Raw genomic sequence first — 24327 nt, 5'->3', positions numbered from 1 at the left:
CGTATACCGTTAGGTCCTTTTAAATGAGGAAGCGCTTCATTACATGGATGGGGTTGCAGTATAGCTGTCACACCAATAACCAGACCGACTCAGGAAGTTGGCAGATAAAAGCAGTTTTATTGTCAATTGTCAATTGTCTAAAACAGGCAGTACAACCAACATCAACGGACGTCTTGCAGCATAATCTTAAAGCATCACATGAAAAAACATCCATGTATAGGAAAAACGCATCATAAGTGACATCCTACTATGTGGCAAACTTGGAAAACTTATTTGGGATTGTGATAGGTCTACAGGGAACATCTAGGTATACTTTCTATATAGGGATGGGTTGTGATTGGGTTTCTACAGTCAGGTGGACAACTTGTGCTCACTGCTTGTGCAAGACATCTGTTACGCTCACCTGGTATCCACAGGGACGCCGACCAGCCGGGTTACTCGCTGGTATGCTTCTCAGCTTTGCCCTGATGTGGTCTGCGGGGAAGGTTCTGCCTGAAAATACAGGAGGACAGTGTTCAAGACTGACCGACTGGGGTAAGTATCCTCCCTCCACCCCCGTATGATTTCAGTTCCTCTGGTGCCCACTCCTCACCTTGTGGTAGAATTAGGCGTGCTCTCCGTTCTGCCTTCTTTGCAGGGGCGCATTGTCTTTCATGGGCGAGTGTGGTCCAGTTACTTCACTGACGCCGGCCCGTTGATATTGTTCAGGTAGGTTTTATTGCTGTTCTTTAGTTTTGTTGCTCTCCTGCATGCCTTTCTTTGTTTAAAATGTCTCCTTTTTCTCCCTTGGGTATGCGGAGCTTCAGCGCGGCAAACTGGCTTGGTTGAGCCCCGCTGGCAAATGATCGCGCATTAAGAGCACTATGATGCGGTAAGTAAGCGCTATGTGCAGCGCTGCGAAGTCTTGCCTTTGCTAACCTGTGTTTTCCTTCCTTGTAGGTCGCGGTGTTCTTCAGCGCGAGTGGAATGTCCAGAGTGGTAGCAGCCGAGAGGCCACCAGCCAGGTAAGCCTTTTGAGCAGTTCGTAATTTGTAAATGTCTCTACTGCCTTCTTTAATGTTGCCTCAATCTTCCTCTTTCAGGTCGTTCTGTCTGGGAGGCGTGCAGATTCGAGGAAGCTGTTCTCAGTAGCTGCGATTGTTTGAAGATGAAGACTGTAGGGTAAGATGCTGCTGCTAATGATGTTCCTTTTGTCTCCTTGCAGGTCTGCTTCTCCGAGGTTCGAGGGAATAGCTGGACACGGTGAGCGTCACGTTGCAAGCTGCAAAGTAACGCGAAGCGTGTTGTCTTGCTCGGGTGTGGTTTAAATAGCCCCAACAAAATAGTCCTGGTAAAGTAGTCCCTAGGCTACCACACCCAAAACACTAGTCCGCATAGCTTGGTTCTTAGGAACCAAGCTATGTGGATGCCTCCATGTTGGCTGACAATACAATAAAGTAGTTCCCAAGCACATTGTTTTTCATGGTGTATGAGCATGGCGCCATAGGCGCCAGGACTGGCCCCATAAGGGCTTTTGAAGAGGATCCCAGGCTCTAGAGGCCCAAGTACTGACTCCACCTGGCCAATGGGTTTGCCAGAGGGGATTTTGGGTGAGGGTCGTAACATCATCCTCAATATTTGTTAAATACACGACACACCATTGGCTCTCAAACTATAGGGCTCTTCAATACAGGGCTCTCTATAATTGGTTGGCACGCGTGTACCCTTCTGAATCATTCGACTCACTAGCAGCACATAAGTTGGTACCCCAGGAGCTGGTGGGTGGACTTGACAATGCCTCCCCCCAATTAGCCCATCATCCATCATCACTCCTACTGTCTGTCATTTGGATTGTCTTTGAACTCAGCCTTGCAAAGTATCACTGCTGAGAATAGAAGGGAGTGTGAGCACGTTCTTATCGTGAAGTCTCGATGCAGCTTGCCCATTTTCTATTTCCATCCATCCCACGTGACAGCAGACTGCGTTTGAGCTCTTTTCTTCTCATTTAATGATATTAAAGTAATACAACTTGGCACTCATAGTAACTTTCCATTGCACCTTAAAAGGAGCTCGCCTTGTTTCTCATGTTCTTCAGCTCCTTTTCTCTACTACACAACACGTTCAGTCATTCTCTTTCACAGGTCCTGGCTTACTAATGTTGCGACATTGAATATCCAGATGCTATATATATATATATATTATGGTTAACTACATACGAAGAGCACTTTTTGGACGGCTCATAACTCAGCTCCCCGTGGACAAATCCTCACCAAACTTTGCAGAAAAAGTATATGGGTTTGGTGAGGTTTGGTGCAGGGGGGCCAAAGTTATAGGGGGGTCCCAATTTTTCTTTTCTCCATAGACTGAATGGGCAACAAATTTGCGCATGCCTACATGCCAAACGAGTGGATGGATTTTAACTAAATTTGCTGCAGGAGAGGGTGCTTGGTTCCCAAAAGCATGCTTTTGTGTGTTTGGTGGAAATCCGACCAGTACCTCTGGTGCAAAGAACCAAAATTTAGTCTAAACAAATTAGTGATATCTGGCTTCGCTCCGCGGACCCATTACCCTGTTCGCTCCACGGACAAAGGTCTCATTGGCTTGCAGTACGCCGTGATGTCAGCAAACATTGGATGCAGCCGGTGGTTGGCTGGAGGGAAGCGTGCTGTGCGTCAAAATGTTTGAGAAATGTTGCCATGGTGTATCGGAGGACAGTGCAGCACTGCAAGTGCCCGGAAAACATACTTTACGCCATGTGGTGGTGGGAAGAAGGGAAGAAGGGATGGAAAGGGTGGGGGAGTAAGAAGTGGTTCATATGATATTTCTCATTAGATAGAAGAAGACGGTGGTGTGCCTGCAGTATCTGTGCGTAATGCGCCAAATCGCGGGTACCTCCACAGGCAACTGCATTCACCTTGTGTGGTGAATGCAGGCAGCCTGTGTTATGGCACGATAGTTGGTGCAGCGACCTCTTTCCGTGGTGACTGATGGCAGATCAATTGCAGAAGGGTAGTGCATTGCACATGACATGAACATTTCAACATACAGTGTACTATGGTGTGTTGCGTGTGGTAAGGCCGTAGCCCTTTAAATCCATGGGTGGTGGCCTTGCACCGACAACTGTGTGCCCAGGTTGGAAGTAGGTTTCACATTGTTGCCTTGTGTGTGTGGTTTGTCAACAATGTATACACTGTTGGTTCCATGGATGTGGGGATTGTTAGCACATCCTACAGTGTGTAGTCAATGGCAGGATTCAGTTCTGCAGTGTGTCCAGTGGGTGCAGTGTTTAAGTACTGTGTGCATAGAAGTGGATAGGGTTGAACTGCATATTTTATCGACTTGGGTACTGTCCATTGTGCAGAGGGCTGACTACTGTATTGCACCATGAAGTATTGGTTTTGTGCACTTAATAGAGTGCTGGGAGCAGGGCCACTGTGGTGAAGAGTTTGTGGTTGGGTTGGCAGTAATACAATGCTTTGTGAATAGAAGTGGGTAGGGGTGCCAGACACTGTGGCATGTTTGTGGATTGTGGTAACTGTTACATGGGTGCATGCATCGCTGTATTATGGTGCGGGGATTGGGTAGAAGTGTCGTTTGTGGATTGGAGTATCTGGTCACATGTTCGCCTGCATGGCTCCCTTATGTTGTGCTCGGTGTGGGCAAGGCCTACACTGTTGGATGCATGACAAAAGGCAATAGGCCGTAGGCCATACACCCAAGAGCCTAGGCCTTCACCATAGCCACCACAACATAATACAGCTATGTAGTTTTAAGTCTGCATCTCTCTGAGGGTGGTGACCTTTAAAGAATAGTTGTGGAGGACATTTTAGACGTGGTAGAACAGCAGAAGTGAGCTGATATGCATACATTACCATATGGTGTAGGGTATTGCACGTGTTGCACTTGTTCACTTTAAATTGCTTTGAAACACTGTGCCTTTGTAACGTGCACTAGAAATAGAAGCTCAGTCCCATAAGGATTGCAGCACCTGCATTTGACTTAGCAATTTGGTTATTAGTGAATTGTTTTCTTGAAACACTGAAACCTGACTGTAAGCCAGCAATTTAGCAGAAACATAGACCGCTTTGAGTGGCTATTGCTTTGACTGATTTAGTCTATTTTTGTTTCTGCTGCCCTTGAAGTCTTGCGTTTGTGATCAGACTTCAATGCATTGTGAAACGTAATTTTTTTAAATCGAGCGCTTCGTGTGCTTTCCGGCATTTTAGCCGACGCAGGCACACAAGCACACACCTAGGAACTACCGTTCCCAGAATCCTCTAACGTCGCCTTAAGGAAACGTCAGGCGCTTCAGCACCGGCGCTTCCGCGACGAAGCCGGTCTACGCCGGTCCCGGCAGACCCTTACATTAACCACTGCAGTACTTCACCTCTTCAAGGTTAGTCTGCCCTAAGTGGCATGTAAGTAAGTGTGCGCAGCGCGCCATCTTGTAGTAACAAATTTGGTAAAGAACCGAACATTGTATTCACTTTAAATTGCTTTGAAACACTGTGCCTTTGTAACGTGCACTAGAAATAGAAGCTCAGTCCCATAAGGATTGCAGCACCTGCATTTGACTTAGCAATTTGGTTATTAGTGAATTGTTTTCTTGAAACACTGAAACCTGACTGTAAGCCATCAATTTTGCAGAAACATAGACCGCTTTGAGTGGCTATTGCTTTGACTGAATTAGTCTATTTTTGTTTCTGCTGCCCTTTAAGTCTTGCGTTTGTGATCAGACTTCAATACATTGTGAAACGTAATTTTTTTAAATCGAGCGCTTCGTGTGCTTTCCGGCATCTTAGCTGACGCAGGCACACAAGCACACACACCTAGGAACTACCGTTCCCAGAATTCTCTAACGTCACCTTAAGGAAACGTCAGGCGCTTCAGCGCCGGCGCTTCCGTGACGAAGCCGGTCTACGGCGTCCCACGGCATACGGCACGAAACGCGGCTGGATCACATATGAAGCCCGCCATCATCTAATACTACTGGGCTACTCAAATCTTTGCAAGTTACTGTCCCAAGCCACTAAATTACAGCATCAAGGGTTGGTCCAAGACTTTCTTAGATCCAGACCTGATCTACCCAATCCAATCACCCTACAGATCGGAAGCACACTACCTAAAACGGACCCCCATTAAACAGCCCCGGAGATAGTACCAGAAAATGCTAAACTTAAAATTGTATTACTTAACACCAGGTCAATGTCAAAACATGCACAGGAGATCCACAATTACATTGTAGATGAGAAGCTAGACATTTTATGCCTAACTGAAACATGGTTACAAGACCCAGTGGGCCCCGCAATAGATATCGCAGTACCACCTAACTACAATATCTATTAAAAAAAAAGAGAAATTGGAAAGGGCGGAGGTGTGGCGATAATCGCTAAACATACCCTCAAACTCTTTACCACTCCGATTCAGTGTACAGGATGTGAGGTTATTCACCTCAAACTGACACCCACCCATAATAACTGTATTAACATAATTGTCATATACAGACCTCCATCCCTAATATCTGACTTTAACGATGAATGTACTACTATTCTTAACAAACTCAAATCACTGAACACGGAGACCATTTGTTGGGCGATATAAATAGATGGAGGGGTAATCAAAACGACCAACAGGCCATAACCCTAGAAGAGGATCTAGAGAACAACGATTTCTCTATAATCAACAAGGGCCCTACAGCAGTCACAGGGAACCAGCTTGATTGGATTGTCACAAACAGCTCCAATGTGACCATGCTTCGAATTTATCCATGTATTTGGGGTATCAGGTAATATTATCACCACCAAAAATATCGCCGTACATATGGTCGTCGGGAACGGCCATAGGCGATATTTTTGGTGGGGATAATTTATGGGGTAAATGGATGGGGGGTTGCGTGGTATCCCCCGCTCCCTTTTAAAATATATGGGGGTTGTGGAGGTGTCCCCCGCAGGTTCCAGGGGGTAATATTGCTGCAAAAATATGGCGAAATTTTTGTACAGCGATATTTTTGCCGCGATATTATCACATGGAACCATATTTGGTCAGATCACTTCAAAATTGAAATTTCCCTGACTCTGAAACAAAAAAAGGAAAAAACAGATAATACACCTAAATCTGTACTTGACAGGAATTTGAAAAAAATCACTAGCAATATGCTTTCTGAAGAAATGAATAAAATCATGACTGACACTAAAAACGAGGACTCATGCGAACACATCATATTGACGTACAATCAAGGCATGAAAAAACTACTCGATCTCCAAGCCCCTTTAAAAAACAAGAAAGTTAGGCCTAATACCAATCACCAAAAATGGTTCAATGCTGAAGCTATTGATCTCAAAAAAGAAAAACGTAACCTCGAGAGGAAAAGGTTAAAAGAACCCACTGAAACAAATAAAATGAATTCGAAGAATGTCGACCGCATATACAAATCCAAACTTATTGACCTTAAGAAAAACTATTACAACGAGCTCATTAGTACAGCAGCTTACTCCATGGGAAAGCTCTTTCAGATCCTTAAATCTATAGACAAACCCATAACACCCACTCCACCTTTCCAGCCCACAGAAACATATTGTGAGAAAGTTCAAATTGCCTTCCACAACAAAATCATTAAAGCCAGAGAGACCATTCTTAATTGTCAGACCACAATCATACCGATTAAGATTAATCCAACAGAAAACAAGAAAGATCTAGAAAATCCTAAATTTCAATTCAGGCCGATTACTTTAGAAGAAATGAAGAAAACACTCACCAACATGAGATGCACTTCATGCTCGGAAAACGTACTACCACCTAAATTTATCTTAGACAACCCTGATATCTTTGTCCCTTTCTTTAGAAGAATGGTTAATGCTTCATTTAGGGACCAAACTGTACCTACTATAATTAAAACAGTCATGGTCACTCCTTTACCTAAGAAACCTGACCTAGACCAACAAGATCCAGCTAATCTAAAACCCATAACCAACTGCAATTTTCTGCTGAAAATTCTGGATAAAATAGCTACCGAACAACTCCAAAGCTACGTGGATGACAACAACATATTACATCCCCAACAGTCTGGCTTCAGGTCCAGTCATAGTACCGAGTCAGCTCTCTTAGACCTTCAGACTGAAATGTTGTCCATTCTGGACAAGGGCAAATCAGGCTTGTTAATTTTATTGGACCTCTCGGCAGCATTTGATCTGCTAGATCATACAAGACTCCGAGAGGCCCTCGAAAACTCAGGAAACTGCTCACCAGAGACAACTGAGTGGATAGCTTTGTTTCTACATGATAGGCAATCCAGGATTGTCTGGGGAAATAAAGCCTCAAACACCAAACCTGTGGACTGTGGAGTTCCACAGGGAGCTAGCTTCTCTCCATTGCTATTCAACCTGTATATTAGCTGCCTTTGCACCATGCTGTCCCAAATGGGTATATTTTTTACCAACTTTGCTGACAATACCCAGCTGGTCTTCGAGTTCAGCGGGGATTACAAAAAGGACAGCGACAAACTTTCAACCTTATACAACATCATCGAGAGTTGGATGAAGGACAACTGGATGTGTCTCAATGGCACTAAGACCGAGCTTATGATCTTCGGATCCACACAGGCCAGAATGAAACTGAGTTCCCTATACTCTTCATTTTGTATCGAAAACACCCAAATCCCAATATCTGAAAAAGTGAAGACTCTGGGAGTCTATCTACAAGCCTGCCTAGGAGCAGAGGCACACACAGCATACTTAAAGATAAATTGCCAGTACCATCAAATACTCTTTAAAAAAATTAGACCTTTGCTCGATCAAAAGAACAGCACCATTATTGCCAGAGCAACAATATTATCCAGACTGGACTATGGAAACTCCTTGCTCCTAGGAGCCAACAGCAAATGTCTGAAACAATGTCAGGTGATCCAAAATAATGCCATCAGGACAATTACAGACAGGTCAAGGAGGGAACATATCACAGGAGACATAAAAGATCTGCATTGGTTGGCCATGGAAGAGAGAATTATTTTCAAGTCACTCACCATGGTCCATCGATGCCTATATGGCAACACTCCGGCTTACCTAAAGAAACAGTTTAAGTGGCATGCGCCATCTAGGTGCCTTAGATCATCCAATATAGGTTTACTGCAAACTACCGCAACGAAAAAGCAAAATGGCCTAGGCAAGGCCTTCCCGACCAGAAGTACCCAAAAATGGAATGAACTACCAACTTCACTGAGGCTTGAATCCAACTATATTCAGTTCAGGAAGAAATTGAAAACACTGTTATTCAAATAAATCTTGGAATTAAGTCAATCCTACAACGATGAAATAACGGCCCGGTTCACATCTTTGTCCCGTCTTTGATCTTTACTGTCTTGTCTTTTTGGAATGCGCTCTGATGCCTGCGGGCTTTAGCGCTATATAAACAAATAAATAAATAAATTAGGGAGCCACATGTGACCATTTGCGTTTGCTATGGTTTGCCTCTTATAAGACCCTTGCTGTAGGAAGTGCTTTAATATATTGCGCCATGATAGGAAGTCTTCAGCATCACACATTTAAAATATGGATAATGTACACAGCCACCCACATACCATTCACCACACCCAACGGAACGTCATGCAGCCATGCATGCAAACATGTGGCCAGGGTGAAAGTTGGCAGGCCCAATTGCAGATGGGGAGTGCATTGCACATGACATGAGCATGTAAACATAGGGTGTACTACGGTGTATTCTGTGTGGTGAGGCCCTAGCATCTTGAATGCAGGGCTGGAGCCCTTGTGCCGACAACTATGTGGCCTGCTTGCAAGTAGGTTTCACATTGTCACATTCTGTGTGTGGTTTGTGCGCACTGCATACATTGTTGGTTCCATGGGTGTGGTGATAGCACATCCTGCAGTTTTTAGTCCATGGCTGCAGCTTATGGCGTGAACACTCCTGCAGTGTGTCCACTGAGTGCTTTGTTGAAATACTTTGTGTACAGAAGTGGGTAGGGTTGAACTGGATATTTTATGTGCTTGGGTAGTGAGCATTGCACAGATTACTGACTACTGTACTGCAATTTGAAGTATTGGTTCTTTGAACTTACTGGAGTGCTGAGAGGAAAAAAATATTGCTACCTGTACTTAGTGGTGATGGGTGCCGCTCTGGGTGAATGTGGATGCTGACAGCGTGGATACTTTTCGAGAACCTTTAACTGGAGGTGCTTGGAAAACAAACGAGATGTGTACTATGAGTGTACTATGAGTGTGCAACCGTACATATGGAGTGCTGTACAGAAATGAGTGTTCAATGCAGACTCCTTTGTGACTATGGGCCTCATTATGAGGTTGCAGGTAGTCATGGCGCTATTAGTGCCATGACTACCTCCAATACCGGTACCGTGTCCGGTCCCGTTCAATGGGGACTTACCGGTCTATTCCGACCTTTGCGGGACCGGACCGGTAAATCCCCATTGAAAAAGCCATTCCCCATTCCCATTTCAGCCCCCATAGGGCTCAATGGGAAGGGGGGAGGTGCTAATAACGGTACTGCAAATTGCAGTACCGTTATTAGCTCTGAAGTCCCTTAACGGGTCCCTTCCATAACGACTGGTAAAACCAGGCGTTAAGTAAGGGACTCGCTAAGGGTCCTCGTAGTAGGGCGGTAAGGGATTACCGGCACCGGTGCCCTTACCGTTGCCGGTAATCCCTTACCGCCCACCTTGTAATGAGGCCCTATGTGATAGTACCTAATGAAGGAGTGCTGCAAAAACAATAGTGGAAAGGGAAGAAGGACTGCCCCTGCTTTACTGGGGCGTGGCCCTCGCTGTAGCTGGGAAAGCGCACGTGCCACAATCTGCCCTTCTCAGCATGGTGGGCATGGAAATGGAACTGTGGGGATTATCCAATCAGGTGTCGAGGGTGTGCTTCACAGGAAGGGCCGGTACTATTTCTTTTCCAATACTCTGTGTTGTGAGGTTGGCAGAGATGGAGAGACGCAGAGAGTTCATCGTGGGTGATACCTTTGTGCAAGATCTGCACAGGTATGCCACGCAAAGAGGCATTGCTGTTAGTTTTGAGTTGGAAGGAGTGGAGGCTTTCTGGGGCACTCTCTGAGTGCAGTTTCGGCAGTATGGTTGACCTTTGCAGATGTGTGGCCTCTGTCAGTGCTGTTGATGTTGTTTTCATGCATTATGGAGCTGAACATTTGGGGTACATATCGTGTCGACATTTTCTCCATCACCTAAAGAAGATGATGAAAGCAGTGATGCAGATTTTTCCCACTGCGAAGGTGGTTTTCTGAAGCATACCACCAAGAGGAGCATGGGACCATGCCGGTGTAATTTGTCCCTAGCCAGAGGTCGGAAGGTGTTTTATAAACCGAAGCATGTGTCACTGCTGGGATGTTCTCCACCGACTATGACATCATTAATGAATGAAATTTGCACTGGTTCCATGAAAATGGCATTTCTTTGACCGCCATTGGCAATGCTGGGTTGTTTTACACTGTGCAAGAAGCGTTGAAGAGCTTCCTGTAAAAATGTAAGGAGGAAAAGAAAACAGAAACTGAGATAAAGAGCAAAAAGAAACAAGGTTCTGTGCAAGCACGTTACATTTTCTTTTTTTTAAAAAGGCTCTTTTCAGAGCCACCATTACAGATGAAATCCCCTACCCTGGTTGAAATGTATTCCCACACTCCTGGCGATGTGGATGAATCTGGATGCAGAAGTCTTGCATAGTTTCACAGAACTTTCTACTGGAGGTGCTTGCGAATCAACCGAGACTTGCACTCTGAATGTTTAATGGTACATATGGAGTGCTGTGTAGAAATGATAGTGTTGGGTGCAGAGGTCTTGCCTGTGATTGGTGGATGTGTGTGTGACTATTTACCAGTATCCACTGAGGAGGTGCTGGACAAAAAATAGTGCAAAGAGAAGAAGGACTGCTCCTGCTTTACAGCGGCACGGCCCTCGCAGTACTTGGGGAAGCGCATGTGCCACAGTCTGTGCTTTTCACCATACTGGCCAATGGAAATGGGAGTGTGGGACTTATCCAATCAGGCACTGAGGGTGTGGTGAACAGGAAGGGGTGGTAATACAATTTTTCATTACTCTGCGTAGTGAGAGACCAGGAAGCTATATCGCTACCTTGCTGCAATTGCAAAGCCAAAGATTGACTAAGCATCCAAGCAAATTGCAGCCAAGTAACCACCCACTGAGACATACACAAGAACAGAAGAGGACTTAAGTATCAGAAGAAGAGCAGTGCCTCGAAACACATGTCAGGCTGACTTTCACACAATAAATTGCATGCAATCAAGCATGTAACATTTTTAGTTTTGGCGCAGTGTGATTGCATTTGTTTCTATACAGATTCTAAATGAAGCATGGGGGATGGGATAAAGATCTCTCTTTCATCTCATGCATCTGTGTCCGTGTGAATAATCCACCAGACCAATTTGCACTTTTGTATCTGTGGAAAGCGGTTTACTGCTTGAATAACCAAAATCGTGCTAAAAGCTTGACGTGTTTACCTCTGAAAGGCACTGTAATGAAGAGGCCTGTATAGAGGAGAGAAGGACTACACTCTCTTCAGTTCTTTCTTGATGACTAAGTTTCTTCTGAGGAATACTGAAGAGAACTGGAAGTCCTTCTATCTTTCTCCTGAGGGACCCGCACTGCGTGGGCTGCAGCAGGCAGACATATGCCTGCTACTGCCGGCCCTGGCAGAGAGACGAGTTGTGAAGATCTTGAGAACGGAAGATTTTGCCTGATCTAAGAAGGGAAAAGCATAGATATAATTCAAATACAGATTCACTGCCAAAGAGATTAAATCCAATGTCATGTAGGCCTCTGAACTCTACCTGTCCCCTTAGTTGAGGGCTCATTTTGAGTAAAATACCTCTGTGGCATTCATGTGCTTTAGACATATTGGTATCACCCAAACAGCATAGGGCTTTTGGGGCCCAATTGCTGACCTGTCCGTGTCTAGTGACCTTCCAGTAAATGTTGCTTATTCACACCAGTATAAAATCCCCACTGTATGGCCCTGGGCATCAAGAACTCTGTCTTGAAACTTCTGCCATGACTAATCTAGTGAGAAACGCAGCAAACATAGGATGCATGGATGGAGTAACTACTGACTTCCCAGTGGGAGAGGGCCTAGGGCACCCAGCCTTCATGTTGCTGCTGGTGGCTGATTCCAGCAGGTTACATAGGAAAGCATCTGCACATTCCCCAAATAACAGAACTGGACTCCACTCCCTGACGTTTGGTGTGAAAAAGAATTGAGACAAAACATTGTTACCCAAAATGTTCCCTCTTTATCCTCAATCAAGGCATCTTTATCGTTGGGGGAGCAGGGGGGATTCAACATAATCATCCCCTGTAAATGTAGGAGCAGAGTCCAGATTTGGATCTCAAGGCAACAAGTACAAAGCCACCAAAGCTTTGGTTCTCTTGGGCTACTTTTATCCCTCCTCATGGCCTGATGGTTTGGTGATCCTTGTAGCAGCTCCATCATTGAAGGTCCCAGCCACCATCAAAGCCCTGGGGTTATTGGGCTTGCGCAGGTCACCCCAGTGGCATATTGCTTGCTCTAGCTGGTTCCTCTTAGTAGAGGTCTTTTTTCCCTGGGACATTAACCCCACTTTCCATGTAGGGCCCCTGCATGCTGATCTATGTTGGATGTGGTGTTGGGATTTCTATGGACCATGACCCTGGGAGCTGTTTTCCTAAGTGATTTTGGAGCTGTTTTCCTAATTGATTTTGGTACTAGCTGACATGTTGAATTCAAAGGCTTTATCAACTACCCAGGATAAAGAAGCGTCAATACATTTATTTTATTTATTTATTTTGTTGCTTATATAGCGCTTTAAGTCCAAAAGCATCTGTGCACTTTCTAACAGAGAAAAAGTTACAATTGTTGCACAGGTTACATATAAACAAAGGCACAGTAGATACAGTTCGAATGCATTATTATAGATACAATATTTACATAGTTACAAGTGGGAGGACAGGATGGCTGGTAGGAATTTGATGTGTTCAGCAGACGTGGGTAGGGGGCATTAATTAAATGCTCCCCTTTCTGTGTCAGAGCCTCTTCATAGCGTGTGTCACTTGGAGCTGTCTATTGCGTTTGACATTCTTAAAATGTGTCCCACCGTGGTATACAAAAAGAAATAGCATCCTGCTACCACAGAAAACCTTACTCTAGCTAGCTCCACCCCCTCAGGCAGAATGGAGCCAATTGCGGACATTTTGAGGCCCTCGGGCAGCAGCTCACACTGCGGCCTTGCCTCTATCCGCGTGCCAGCGCGACTTGCCTGGAATGCCGCCACCCACGTCAGAGCTGAAGAAAAGCACGTGTTCCCTTCTTCGAGACTGCCTCTAAATAGGAGGGATGCAGAAATGCTGACACTAAAAAATGCACAGAATAATTCCCAAGGCAAAGCTTTCCAGAACACCTGCTGAGTGTCACACGCTCATATCAAGCACATTAGGTAGGAGTAAGAAAAGAGCACATGTTTTGGAACTGGAACTTGACAGAGGGCTTAGACTAGAAGTAAGGGACGCTACAGTGGCATTCTGGGAGCTCTAGTTTTGTTTGTTTTATTGCTGTTTTAGTAAATAGAAAGATTCTATGTTGTTTAAAATACTTTCTTTTGAAAGTCTGCAGCCAGGACGACTAGTTTTGATCGAACTGAATTAGATTTTTTTTTGTTATGGGGTGGGGATATTCCAATGGCCCCGTCCCCATACCCTTTGCCCCACACCCCTACTACCTTACTCCTACATACATATATTCATTTGCACATATATTTATATGCTCAAATCGACAGTGTCTGACCAAACTGCAGACTTCCAAAGGAAAGTCTTTCTAAACAAATAGAAAAGCCGAGTGCAGAGTGTCAGAGAATTTGCATAGTGTGCATGGTGTTCAAAGTGTCAGCTCCAACAGTAGCGCCTCAGATAAGTAGCTTCAAAATGGCTGACCGATCTCTAAACACTGGGTGCTTTTCTTGACAGGTTACCTGATGCACGAGTTCCATAACTTCTGGATCGAAGAGGATCCCGTGGATATAATGGAGTTCAATCGTGTGCGGGGAAAGTTCCACAGGCACATTTTGAAACAGCTGCAGAATCCTGACATGGCGTTGTGTCCTCACTTTGCTGCCTCAGACAACCTTATCAATCTGTAGTTGCACATGTTGCCTCATCCTAAAAACACTGCCTCACTATTGTGTTTGATCACAGCTTTCATAATGAATGACCATGGTGATTGTATGCATGCTTTTTGGTGCAGTATTCATCTATTTTTTCACACAGATTAGATCCCCTAGACGGTAATATTTCTAGCGGATTTCACATGAAATGGGTGCTCATATTGTGGCATTATGCAGTGTTAAATTCCCAACTGATGTATGAAGAAAAGTGTCTATTTTTTTAGATTTGTTTCCCATAATTCACCACTGAAGAACTGTTTTTCCTCTCGCTTTGCTTTGTAAGCGTATTTATCCGCCATTCCCATTTTAATGTGAAAACCATTTGATGTTATAAATGTATTATTATGATTGTTACTATTCACATCTCAGCCAACACTCGCCGGCACCCCTCAAGCGGCAAACCCTCAAAATGAGACCCAGGCCTTTGTCAAAATCTGGAATTGCGAATGTATTTGCAAAAGAAATCAGGATTTCTACACGCAGAAAGATGAAGAGGACATGTTAGCAGTGCTGCAGTTTCTACCTCTGCTGAAAACACCAGTTGACCTTTTCCAAATTCTACCAATTATTTTACTGATTTAGTTGTGGCGCTTGGGTTTTTGGGCAATGAATGTAGGCCAACGGAAAAAGAAAAGAGAAATTCTCCATGTCACATAAAATTAGCAACTGAAACCCAAGGAACTGTTCGACGTCAATTACCATTAACTCTTTGTCCCTCCTCCTCGTCCCATTGCTTACCTGAAGGTAAGGACTGGGACGAGGAAGAGGACTCGGTGTAATGGGATTACCGGTAAATTATCATAACGTATCCAAGATGCAATTTGCAGCACCTGGAATGTTCTCTTGTGTAGGTCTTTAGAGGCCTCAAAAACTAAATGTAGCCTCATTGACCCAACAAGTAGTCCTCAAATCCACTTACAATGACGAGGTCTGACACAGGTTTGAATGTGTTGAATTTCACTGGAAATTATTCTGTTAACTGAGTGTGTTTGCTAAGGGTCCTCTAAGGCCCCCCTGGGCCCCGTGGCTACTGGTGGTGCACTGAGGCGCACACCTTCTTCTGCCACTATGCCCGGCTTGCTTTTGCATTTCAATATTCCAAAGGTGCATTGCTGCACCTAGAAGCTGCAAAAGGAAGCAGCGAAGCACTAATTAAAACACTTACATTATTAAATGTGCATATTTGTTGGTTGTTCTATAAACCTGATTGGATTTTACTATTCAGTGGATCAAAATGCCCAGTCCTACCAAAGCCTCATATTCTAGCAGCTGGACCAGCAGAGTCAATTATAGATAGTAGGAGTGCTGGAGTCAACCAGACACGTCCTCACCCTCTGCCCCAAATTAGGATCACTGTATATGTGCTCATTCGGGTAATGGGTTCATAGTTATGAGGCAATAACTGGGGAATCCTTCTGGGATCTATGCTTAAATTCTGAATCTTTGGGATTTCAGCTTGCCCTTCATAAGGTATGGGCCCATGTTAAAATCTTGCTTTTGGATTAAAGTATGTATGCAAAGCCTGAGGGGTTTGTCCGCTTGTTCGCTTTGGTTTCTGAAACATGGAGATGTTGTTATATATCTGTGGAAACTGCCTTCATAATTGATTTAATGACTACCATTAACGTATGTTGCTATTTCACCTGGTGGGCATGAGTATGACGCCGGTGTTTGTTGTGTTCTGTGCTCTCTAATAACATGTCGTTTGTCATCCTTTTGATTTGACTTGAAATAACATCATATGCCTAGGTTAGGATTCAATATGATATGATACGTTATGGATTATTTTATGTTTTATTGCTGTTTTCTCCTCCTTCGTATTGTGTTTTATTGTGTTATTATTATGTGTTTGTATGTGTTTTATGATTTTTGCATTTGTGTAAAATCCTAATTTAGGATTGTATCACATTAAAGTAAAAGTAAGATAGTTAGCCCGAGGACGCATCCGGCAAGACCAAACCACACAGTACCACAACTAAAAAAACATGTGATTGCAAAGGCAAACCACACATCGTATTTACATTAGCCAATGTCGGCAATCTGTATACAGAGTATCATTATGCCTGGCATAAGTTTGCATTTCAGCGATGGCAACGGCTATTTTTTCACAACATGAAACTATAGTGACAACCAATGAAATATATTTTCCACTTGAACTCTATATGAAACTTTGGAATTTCGTATTTATATTGCAGTGCCCGCAGAGAAGTAATGTCGGCAAACGCAATGATACCTTTAAGTCTGTTTTTTCTCTCTGATAAATGTGTGCATTGGTGTGTTTTTCTGTACATACTGAGTGTGCTTTTCGTCAGCAGGCTCGCTCTCCTAAAATCATGCCATATGCTGGCCACCGCTTTGAAGTTGCTTCTGTTTGGTCGTCACCATTGCCATCTGAGCGAGAAGGCAAGGCATACATTTAACTTCACTCTGGGCGAGGATGCAAAACGTGTGTCTGAAGTCTTTGCTTCGAGAAAGAAAGCACCTTGTCTGCCCTTCAGCATAACATCAGTTGCATGGGATCATTTAGGTATAACCTGTTTGTAACCACTGAGTTTACTGGCATTTGCATTTCAAAACTGTGTTTAAAAAAAATATATATATGTGTATATATATATATATATATATATATATATATATATATATATATATATATATATATATATATATATATATATATATATATATATATATATATATGGTTCAGCCACCTTTGGCTCTCCAGGTGTTTCACACTACAATTCCCATGATATCTGGCTTTTGACTATGCTGGTTAAGGGTGATGGGAGTTGTAGTCCAAAGCATCTGGCGAGACAAAGGTTGCAGATCCTGCTTTAGTTGAACAACTGGGAAGATGTGAGTAAACAATTCAGCTGAAACAGTGAGGCTATAGGGACTTCAATATGTTTCGGACCACGCCTGTGTTGTTTATGCATTTTAGCAAAAGGTTTTCAGTGCAGTGACATTCAAATGTGTGTTATTTGCTTGTGATCTGCATAGAACTAATTTTAACTCTCAGGCAACGCAAGGTGAATTTTTGTGAATAAATGCCATGACATTCCAATCCATGAAAGAGTTAACCTTTATACCTGCGTCAACTGTAAAGAGCTAATATTTAAGAAGACAAGGTAGACTTTTGCAGCTGCTACGACTTTCACGTATTCTTCAAGGGGGTGGTTATTCATGTCTACACGTGTGTATTTCTACACATACCTTGTTTGACTCATGTTCGCCCCTAACCTGGCAGCTAAACACAACAGAAGTATATGGCAGTGAAAATCCAAAAGCATAGATGAGTCCAAACAGCCAAAGGTGCCTTGAAACCTATGCTGCCAGGTTCTCTACCTGTACAAAGAAGGCCTTGCTTTTCAAGCGGCTTTCCAGCTTCAAGGGCAACACTGGATCCAATGAGAGCAAAAAGCAGACACCACTGCACATCCCTTAACTCGAGCTTGCATTTCCCCATCAGATGCTAAGGACCCCAAAGTCCAGTTGAAAGGATCATTGTCTCAGGCAGGTCTTCGTGTCTAAACCTATGTACTGCATATTATTCATAAACCATTGTAGAAGACCACATCATCATGTGAGAAGGCTCCATTTTATCTTAGAGTATTTTTATCACTACAGGCTTCTCCTCAAGTGCATTTATTTTAGAGTTGCTATATTTTACAATTAATTTACAATGTTCGTCAAAATGTTTTCACTGAGTACCTTTTTCCTTGAGTTGATGTGTATTTAATAGTGCTTAGAGAGGTTCAGCTTCACCTCACTGATGATGCCCAACAAGGCTAAAATACGTGTATGGGGTTGCTGATGGTACTCTTGTTCAGAGAGGAATTGCCATAGCATTTCGGTGCTGGACTGCCCTTGTGGGTGGGACAAAGACTGATATGCAAATGGATATTTCTCATCTGTGAAGGTACAGTGAGCAAAAAGCAATGGCTGTGAACTCTCAATTTGGTTAATAACCACTAAACAGGTTATCATGCCTTGTTCGTTCGAGAGAGGGGCGCCTGCTACCTTTTTTGTATTCTATTTAATAGTGGTTTGGAAATACCCTCCTCCCTCTCATCCCAAACAGTAAACCATTCTTTTGCCCTACAAACATTGCACTCCCAACCCTTAGCTCACTACACTTACCCTAATCTCAAATGCCTGGCAAGATGTCTAGTCTCTGCACTCTCCTGGATGGGATTCTGGACAGCCAGCTGGATCTTAGGACACTCCAGACTGCTAGGCAAGGGGTCTGGTCTCTGCACTCTGCCTTGGTATGGTTCAGCTGCCTCCTCTCCTTCCTCCTTCTCCTGTCTCCCCGGATTCTTGTGTGTGTGTCCGTGTGTCCTTCCGTCTAGTACAGTCCCCCCTTATATAGCCCAAATGACATCATTCACTTTACAATCTAGGGAGAGTATTCTACGACTACACCTATCCTCTGATAGGACAATATACCCTTCCTCTCCCCACCCCCTGGCATCATTGGTGCAAGGGGAGGGAGCACCATCTGTCTGTTTGGCATTTATTACAGTTCTTTGTTTCTCAAGACAACCGTTTAGCAAAATTGAGTTATGTTTCCTAACTTCATATTTATCCTAGCTACCGCCATAAGAAATAGATATGCGGTTTCCGTTAGTCATAGGGAATTAGGTAAGCTGATCGCCAACTCTGTACGAGGTAGCATGGCCCTTTGGTGCTTTTTTGTCCTTTTCATAAAATATATAACAGTTATAACTCTGCAACTGATTAAGCATGTTCATAATCTCATTTTCCATATTTCCATCAAATCACATGCTTGTCATATTTTTAACTCAGCCAGAAACTAGTCTTTACTGGCCATTTCAGTCCACAGAGTCCTAGGAACATGCACTTAGGCTCAAAACAACCGCCCGTAAATCAAATGGAAAAATAGAAGAAAACAAAATTACTTCTTATTTGGAGTGCTGTGAAAAATGCCTAAAATGAATCAATCCTTTAATGTCAATTGGGAGGATCTGTCACATATGGGAGGGCGTTGCTTCATCCAGCCAGTGAGCAAAGATTTTTATTACACCCTTTGAAGTTTGTCAGTTTGACCATGGTAGTGGGTGCAGGAGGAACTCACACTTCCTGGTCAAACTCTAGCCACACTTACTTTCTTTGTCTTCCCTGCTAGTACTACCTTCAAGTCTGACAGAGCAGGGAATTATAACGCCCTCAGTCACATCAAATGTCATTGCGGAATAGTTCACTTATTGGTGTGACTTCCAGTGAGAGGTAAGGATTTCAATTGAGTTTTGTGCCTGAGCTCAAAGCTGTTTTTTCTGGAATTCTGAGCCTCTTCCAAGGTGATTGAAGTCTTGTGGGGGAAAACATAATGTACATGGCTTTAGTCAACACCCCACTCACAACATATTTCACTGACATTTTCTGTGTGAGCACAGTTATCCTTTCAGAGTGGCTTTTAAAATTAGTTTTTCTTTATTGCACACGTGTGCAAGCCGTTTTTCATCTAATATTTGAAATGCTGTTCTGTAGGTCATGGAATTCTTTAATTTGTCCTTTTTAAGTGAGCTTGCATCTGCTGCTGGTCCATTGACATGGAGAGGTAGGCCCCCTGCACAGGGTTCTTTGATTTGACATGGAATAAAAGCAAAAGCCAAGCCGTTCATTTTTCATTTGCAGTGTTTTTTTAGGTGACGGATTTCTGCTTGGGGCCTGTAAATGCACCCCACAGATCCCCCCTGCGCTTCCATGACTTTTTGTTGTGGAAGAGTAGGGCAGAGTGCGGTTTCCTTCAGCGTAATTTTCCTTTATCAGGGAGTGGCACTCCAGGATCCCCTTCTGTCTTTAGGTTGGAGCGTGTGGTGCAACATCCTCTTTTCATTCCTTCCCACGTCCCCGGGCTGTTCCTCTCCAGGCTGGAATGTAAGGATGCTAATTCTCTGATAGAAGAGAGACAAAAACAAGTTTTAGCACTTTTTACAAACATTCTTCCCGGAAGATTTACAACAATGGAACAACGACAACAACTGGCAATTGTCATGATATTTATTTTTCATTTTTACAATAACACCACGAAAATGACTACCTGTTATCTATATAAATATGCTTTTCTTCAATCCGGGTTCCAGTTCCTTACCTGTATCCTTTAGAGGATCCCTAGGCACTACCCTCACAGGGCCCTTCAATCGGCCATAAGTCCTGCCTTTTTTATGGGGAGGGTAAATGGTCGGGCCAGTCCTTGGATGGTGACCTCTTCTCTAGTTTGAATTTCATCTGCTTCTGGTAGCAATTGAGCGAACCAAGATGCTTTTTTAGGATTGTTAAAGCCCAGGGGTTTACACCTACGTTGGAATACGTTGAGTCCAAATTAATTGAAAAATCGATTCAGAATGTCACTGCCTAAGTAGAAGGCAGAAGGGACATCTCGCACATCCCACAATGATGCTCTATGCTTCTTTTACCAATGGAAATTATGAACACACACCTGCTAAGGAGATGTTTAGACTCAGGGGTTTCCAGGCCCATTTCCCATTTATCAATCAACTTAAATGAGGGAATGGTCTGATCTCTTGGGAGTTTCCTGAATAATGTTTTGCTGATGAAGCTTCTTACATTAATCCGGCATACTCTGGCGAGGACATGCTCCCCTCCCCCCCTCATTTACCTGACTGGGGAGGAACAGCTGTTCACCCTTTTTTTCTAAATATCGGCCAAGCTTTGGGCCAGTTTTTCATCACCTTGTATCATAGAATTTGGGTTTTTCAAATTGTGGATGAGTATAAAATTTCAGGGTATTTCCTTCCAGTGTGGAATGGCACTTAAAACTGGAAGGAAGGTTGATTTTCAGGAATGGAGAAGCGTTCCCATCACCAGTTTGTTGTCCTACAGCAATTACAGTGATGTCAGGGACTTGATTGTTGCTAAAATGGAACTCAATTTTGTCAGATCGCTGCTCAACCATGTGTCATGTGCCATTTAGGCTCACATAGTTGGCGCTCTTTTTAATTTTATTGGCCGGTTAGCCTGAGTCCAGAGGACGTTGTTCACACAGTCTATTAGTGGAGACAACCGCCGAAGGAAGCCATTCCCTAAGAGACAGGGGGTCCCCTCTGGAGTAACGACTATAACCGGGTGTTTCACCTTGTGATGGCAACTTTTGATCTCCAGATCCGCAGTCCCCTCGACGGGAATGCCAATCCCATCGAAGTTCTGGAGTTACCCAAGAAGAGGTGTGACAGGAATTTGGTGACCCCTCCCCCTTCCTGAATTGATTTGTTCAAATGCCTTTTCATACAGGAGGGTGCCTTGTGATGCGGTATCCACCAGTGCTGGAAATGCACACTGCCCTTGCACCCGGACGGGGACATTAAACCTACCTTCTTTCTCCTCTAGTGGGCAAATGAAATTGGCATTTGGGCCAGCTGGGCGTGAACTTCTATATTTTTGGACTCCAACACTGTGGGGTCTTGGCCAGTTTTATGTGTCGGAGTTTGGGAATCTGTGAATAAAATTTGGCATTCTGAGATTTGGGGAGTTCTCTCTTGATTCTGTGCTGTTCATCTTTTCATGTAGACAGTAACTTGCATTGGTTTGGGGAATTTGGGAATCCCCTTTTTCCTCTGATTCTGTGCTGTCCCCCATTTCCTGTAGACAGTGACTTGAATTGGTTTGGGGAATTTGGGAATCCCCTTGTTCCTCTGATTCTGTGCTGTCCCCCTGTTCCTGGAGACAGTCACTTGAATCGGGTTGGGGGATTTGGGAATCCCCTTTTTCCTCTGATTCTGTGCTGTCTCCCTCTTCCTGTAGACAGTCACTGGAACCAGGTTGTGGGGAGGATCCCTCATTCATCTCTTAAGTTCTCAGGATGACATTTCTGGGGTTCAGGTATAGGCGGTTCTAGGTCAATCCCCATACCTTCCCAGTCTGAGTTATGGTCTTTTGGTACCCATTTCTCTTTGGGAGGAATTCCCCCCATCCTTGAAAGAGAAGACTTTCTTCCCAGAATCCTCCAAGGATTATTTCCCTTCAAACTGGAGAACGCTGACTTTCTCCACAAAATGGGTCTTCTGTGTCCCTTTATTTCTCCTACTTACCCTCTGTTCCCTAGGTTGCAGCTTTTCGGGGTTAGGAGATTTGGTATCAGGTTGTAAAGGCTTCTAGGGGCTTTTCATGGGTGAGGAAGGAAGCTTCCTCTTGGGCTTTGCATCCCCCCTCCTCCCGAGCCTTCTCCTCTGGAACCTGCTGGTTGTCAGGGTTCTCTTCCTGTCATTGTTCTGGGGTGCCAGACCCTTGGTATGAGCTGTTCTGGGCAGCCATGTTCTTCTAAGGGTTCTGCTGAGCCCTCAACATGCGAATCAGGTCTTGGGTCAAGCTCTGGACCTGGCGCTCCAGTTGTGACACCCTCTCTGGTTGATACGGGGGTCTTGAGTCAAATCTTTGCTGCTCTCGGGAAGGGTAACTGTCCCTTCCCCCCGAGTAGCCTTGATATGGAAGGTTTCCCTGGTACCCCTCCATTCTTGATCTCCCTTCTCCCTGATTTGGTGGTCTAGACTCCTGAAAGCGGGGAGAGAAAAGAGGGTTGTTCTGACCATTGGGGTTTTGAGGGTACCTGGGAAAGAAACTTAAAATAGAGGGTGCAAGATTACTGCCCTCCGGAGGGAAGTTTGGCAGAAAGTTTCCTGGGGCCGTACTCCTGATTGGACCCGCCCACCCCCCTGAGCCGGGAGAGTCCATACGTACCCCAAGATGTGTCTATTCCCTTTGTACCTGGGGCTGATGTAGGTGGCAGAGTCAGGTGACACATTTGTGTGGGGTACCCTGCCTGGCTACCACCTGCTTGGGACTGGTCAGAGGGTCTTCTCTGCCTCTGGTTTGATTGGTTAGTGGGAGGTGTATTTTTAGGCCCCCCCCATTTCTAGGTCCAAAATGGGGGTAACCTTCACCTCCGCCACCTTGGGAGCAGTGGGGTTGTTGGTTTGTTTGGGTTTTTTGGGGGAATTCTTATTTTCTATTGGCTTTTGGACCTCATAGATTCGGGTAGCTTGCTCTATTACCCAGTCCAGGGTCCTTTCATTGTGGAAGTTCCTAACCAACTGCGTCATAATATACTTAGGGAGTGCATGGAAATAGGTGTTAATTAATTCCCTACTGTTCGTGTGCACCCACCTAGTGGTTTATGCAAATGCCCGCTTCAATTCCTGGACAAAGTCTCTCGGGCCTGATCCTCTCTGCACTGCAGGCTGTAGGCTGCCTTGCAAGCCTCCTGGGGATTTCGGCGCTTGGAGAAATGCTTCAAGATGGCCGCCTTGTAGGAAGACCACCTTGAATGGTTCTGATCCTCCAGCCCGGCAAAGAAGCTGGAGTATTCTGGGGAGAATATCCATTTGACAAACTCCATAGAATTCTGGTCATTGTTAATGTCAAATGATGTCATCATTTGGTCATACAGCTCCAGATGCTTCCAGACTGAGTACTTGCCATTTTTGTGGCAGAGTGTCATGTAACTGGCTTTTATCTGTCTAATGAGGTCTTTTACCAAAGTATTATTTTGTTTGGCAGCCTTCTTTTTTCGCTGCACCTGAGTCCATTCGCCCTCAGACTCAGAGCTGCTGCTATTTGAGGTCCCATCCCTATCCTGTAGGTGCTCCTTGATTCTTTGAGGCTGGGCACCTCTCCCAGAATGATGGGGCCTAGACTCTTCTCCCCTGTTGTATTGTGGGCTCTCTGGGTCACTTCCCTTGGACTTCCTCTTTCGCACCGGGGAATGGTCTGGTCATCTGACTCCTCCCTACTTCTGGGGTTGGTGGGGTTGGTGGAGAATGCCCCCCACCTCCCTGATTGGGTGGAGGTTTTCAGAATACTCTTTTGGGGCCTAAACTCAGACTCCTTATCTGCAAAGTGAACCAGGTAGTTCCTTTTGTAACAGATGTTTCTGCCAGTCTAACTCCCTCATTTTATCTTCATAGGAGTCTTCTTGGTCAGATACATTGGCCACAATATTTTTGAACATGAACAGAGAAGCACGCCCATCAATCTCTGATGGATGATGGCCTGCTGGCTCAATCATGTTGGGCCTCATTGAGTCTAGCAGACTCGTGGTTCCTGGTTCTTGTGAACCCGTGGACATGAAGTTACCAGTGCCTTGCGGATATAGGGTGGTTAGTTGGCTTGAGGCCCTAGGTACAGACG

The 24327-nt window shown here is 44.4% G+C and overlaps 1 protein-coding gene across 10 annotated transcripts in view; it reads left to right on the top strand.

Moving 5' to 3' along the window:
- The window catches only part of ELMOD1 (ELMO domain containing 1), a 446580-nt gene extending 430891 nt beyond the window's left edge, over positions 1-15689 (top strand). For all 10 annotated transcript variants that reach the window (XM_069640662.1, XM_069640656.1, XM_069640660.1 and 7 more), the window contains one exon: positions 13967-15689. In XM_069640662.1, the coding sequence (XP_069496763.1) occupies positions 13967-14139 (173 nt within the window). In that variant the 3' untranslated portion in view covers positions 14140-15689. The remainder of the gene's footprint in view (positions 1-13966) is intronic.
- The last annotated feature ends 8638 nt before the right edge of the window (positions 15690-24327 follow it).

The sequence above is a fragment of the Ambystoma mexicanum genome, chromosome 7q (genome assembly GCF_040938575.1).
Source record: "Ambystoma mexicanum isolate Mex_15411 chromosome 7q, UKY_AmexF1_1, whole genome shotgun sequence".
NCBI lineage: Eukaryota > Metazoa > Chordata > Amphibia > Caudata > Ambystomatidae > Ambystoma > Ambystoma mexicanum.
The sequence above is the reverse complement of the archived record's forward strand: the minus strand, read 5'-3'. Positions and strand labels throughout refer to the sequence as shown.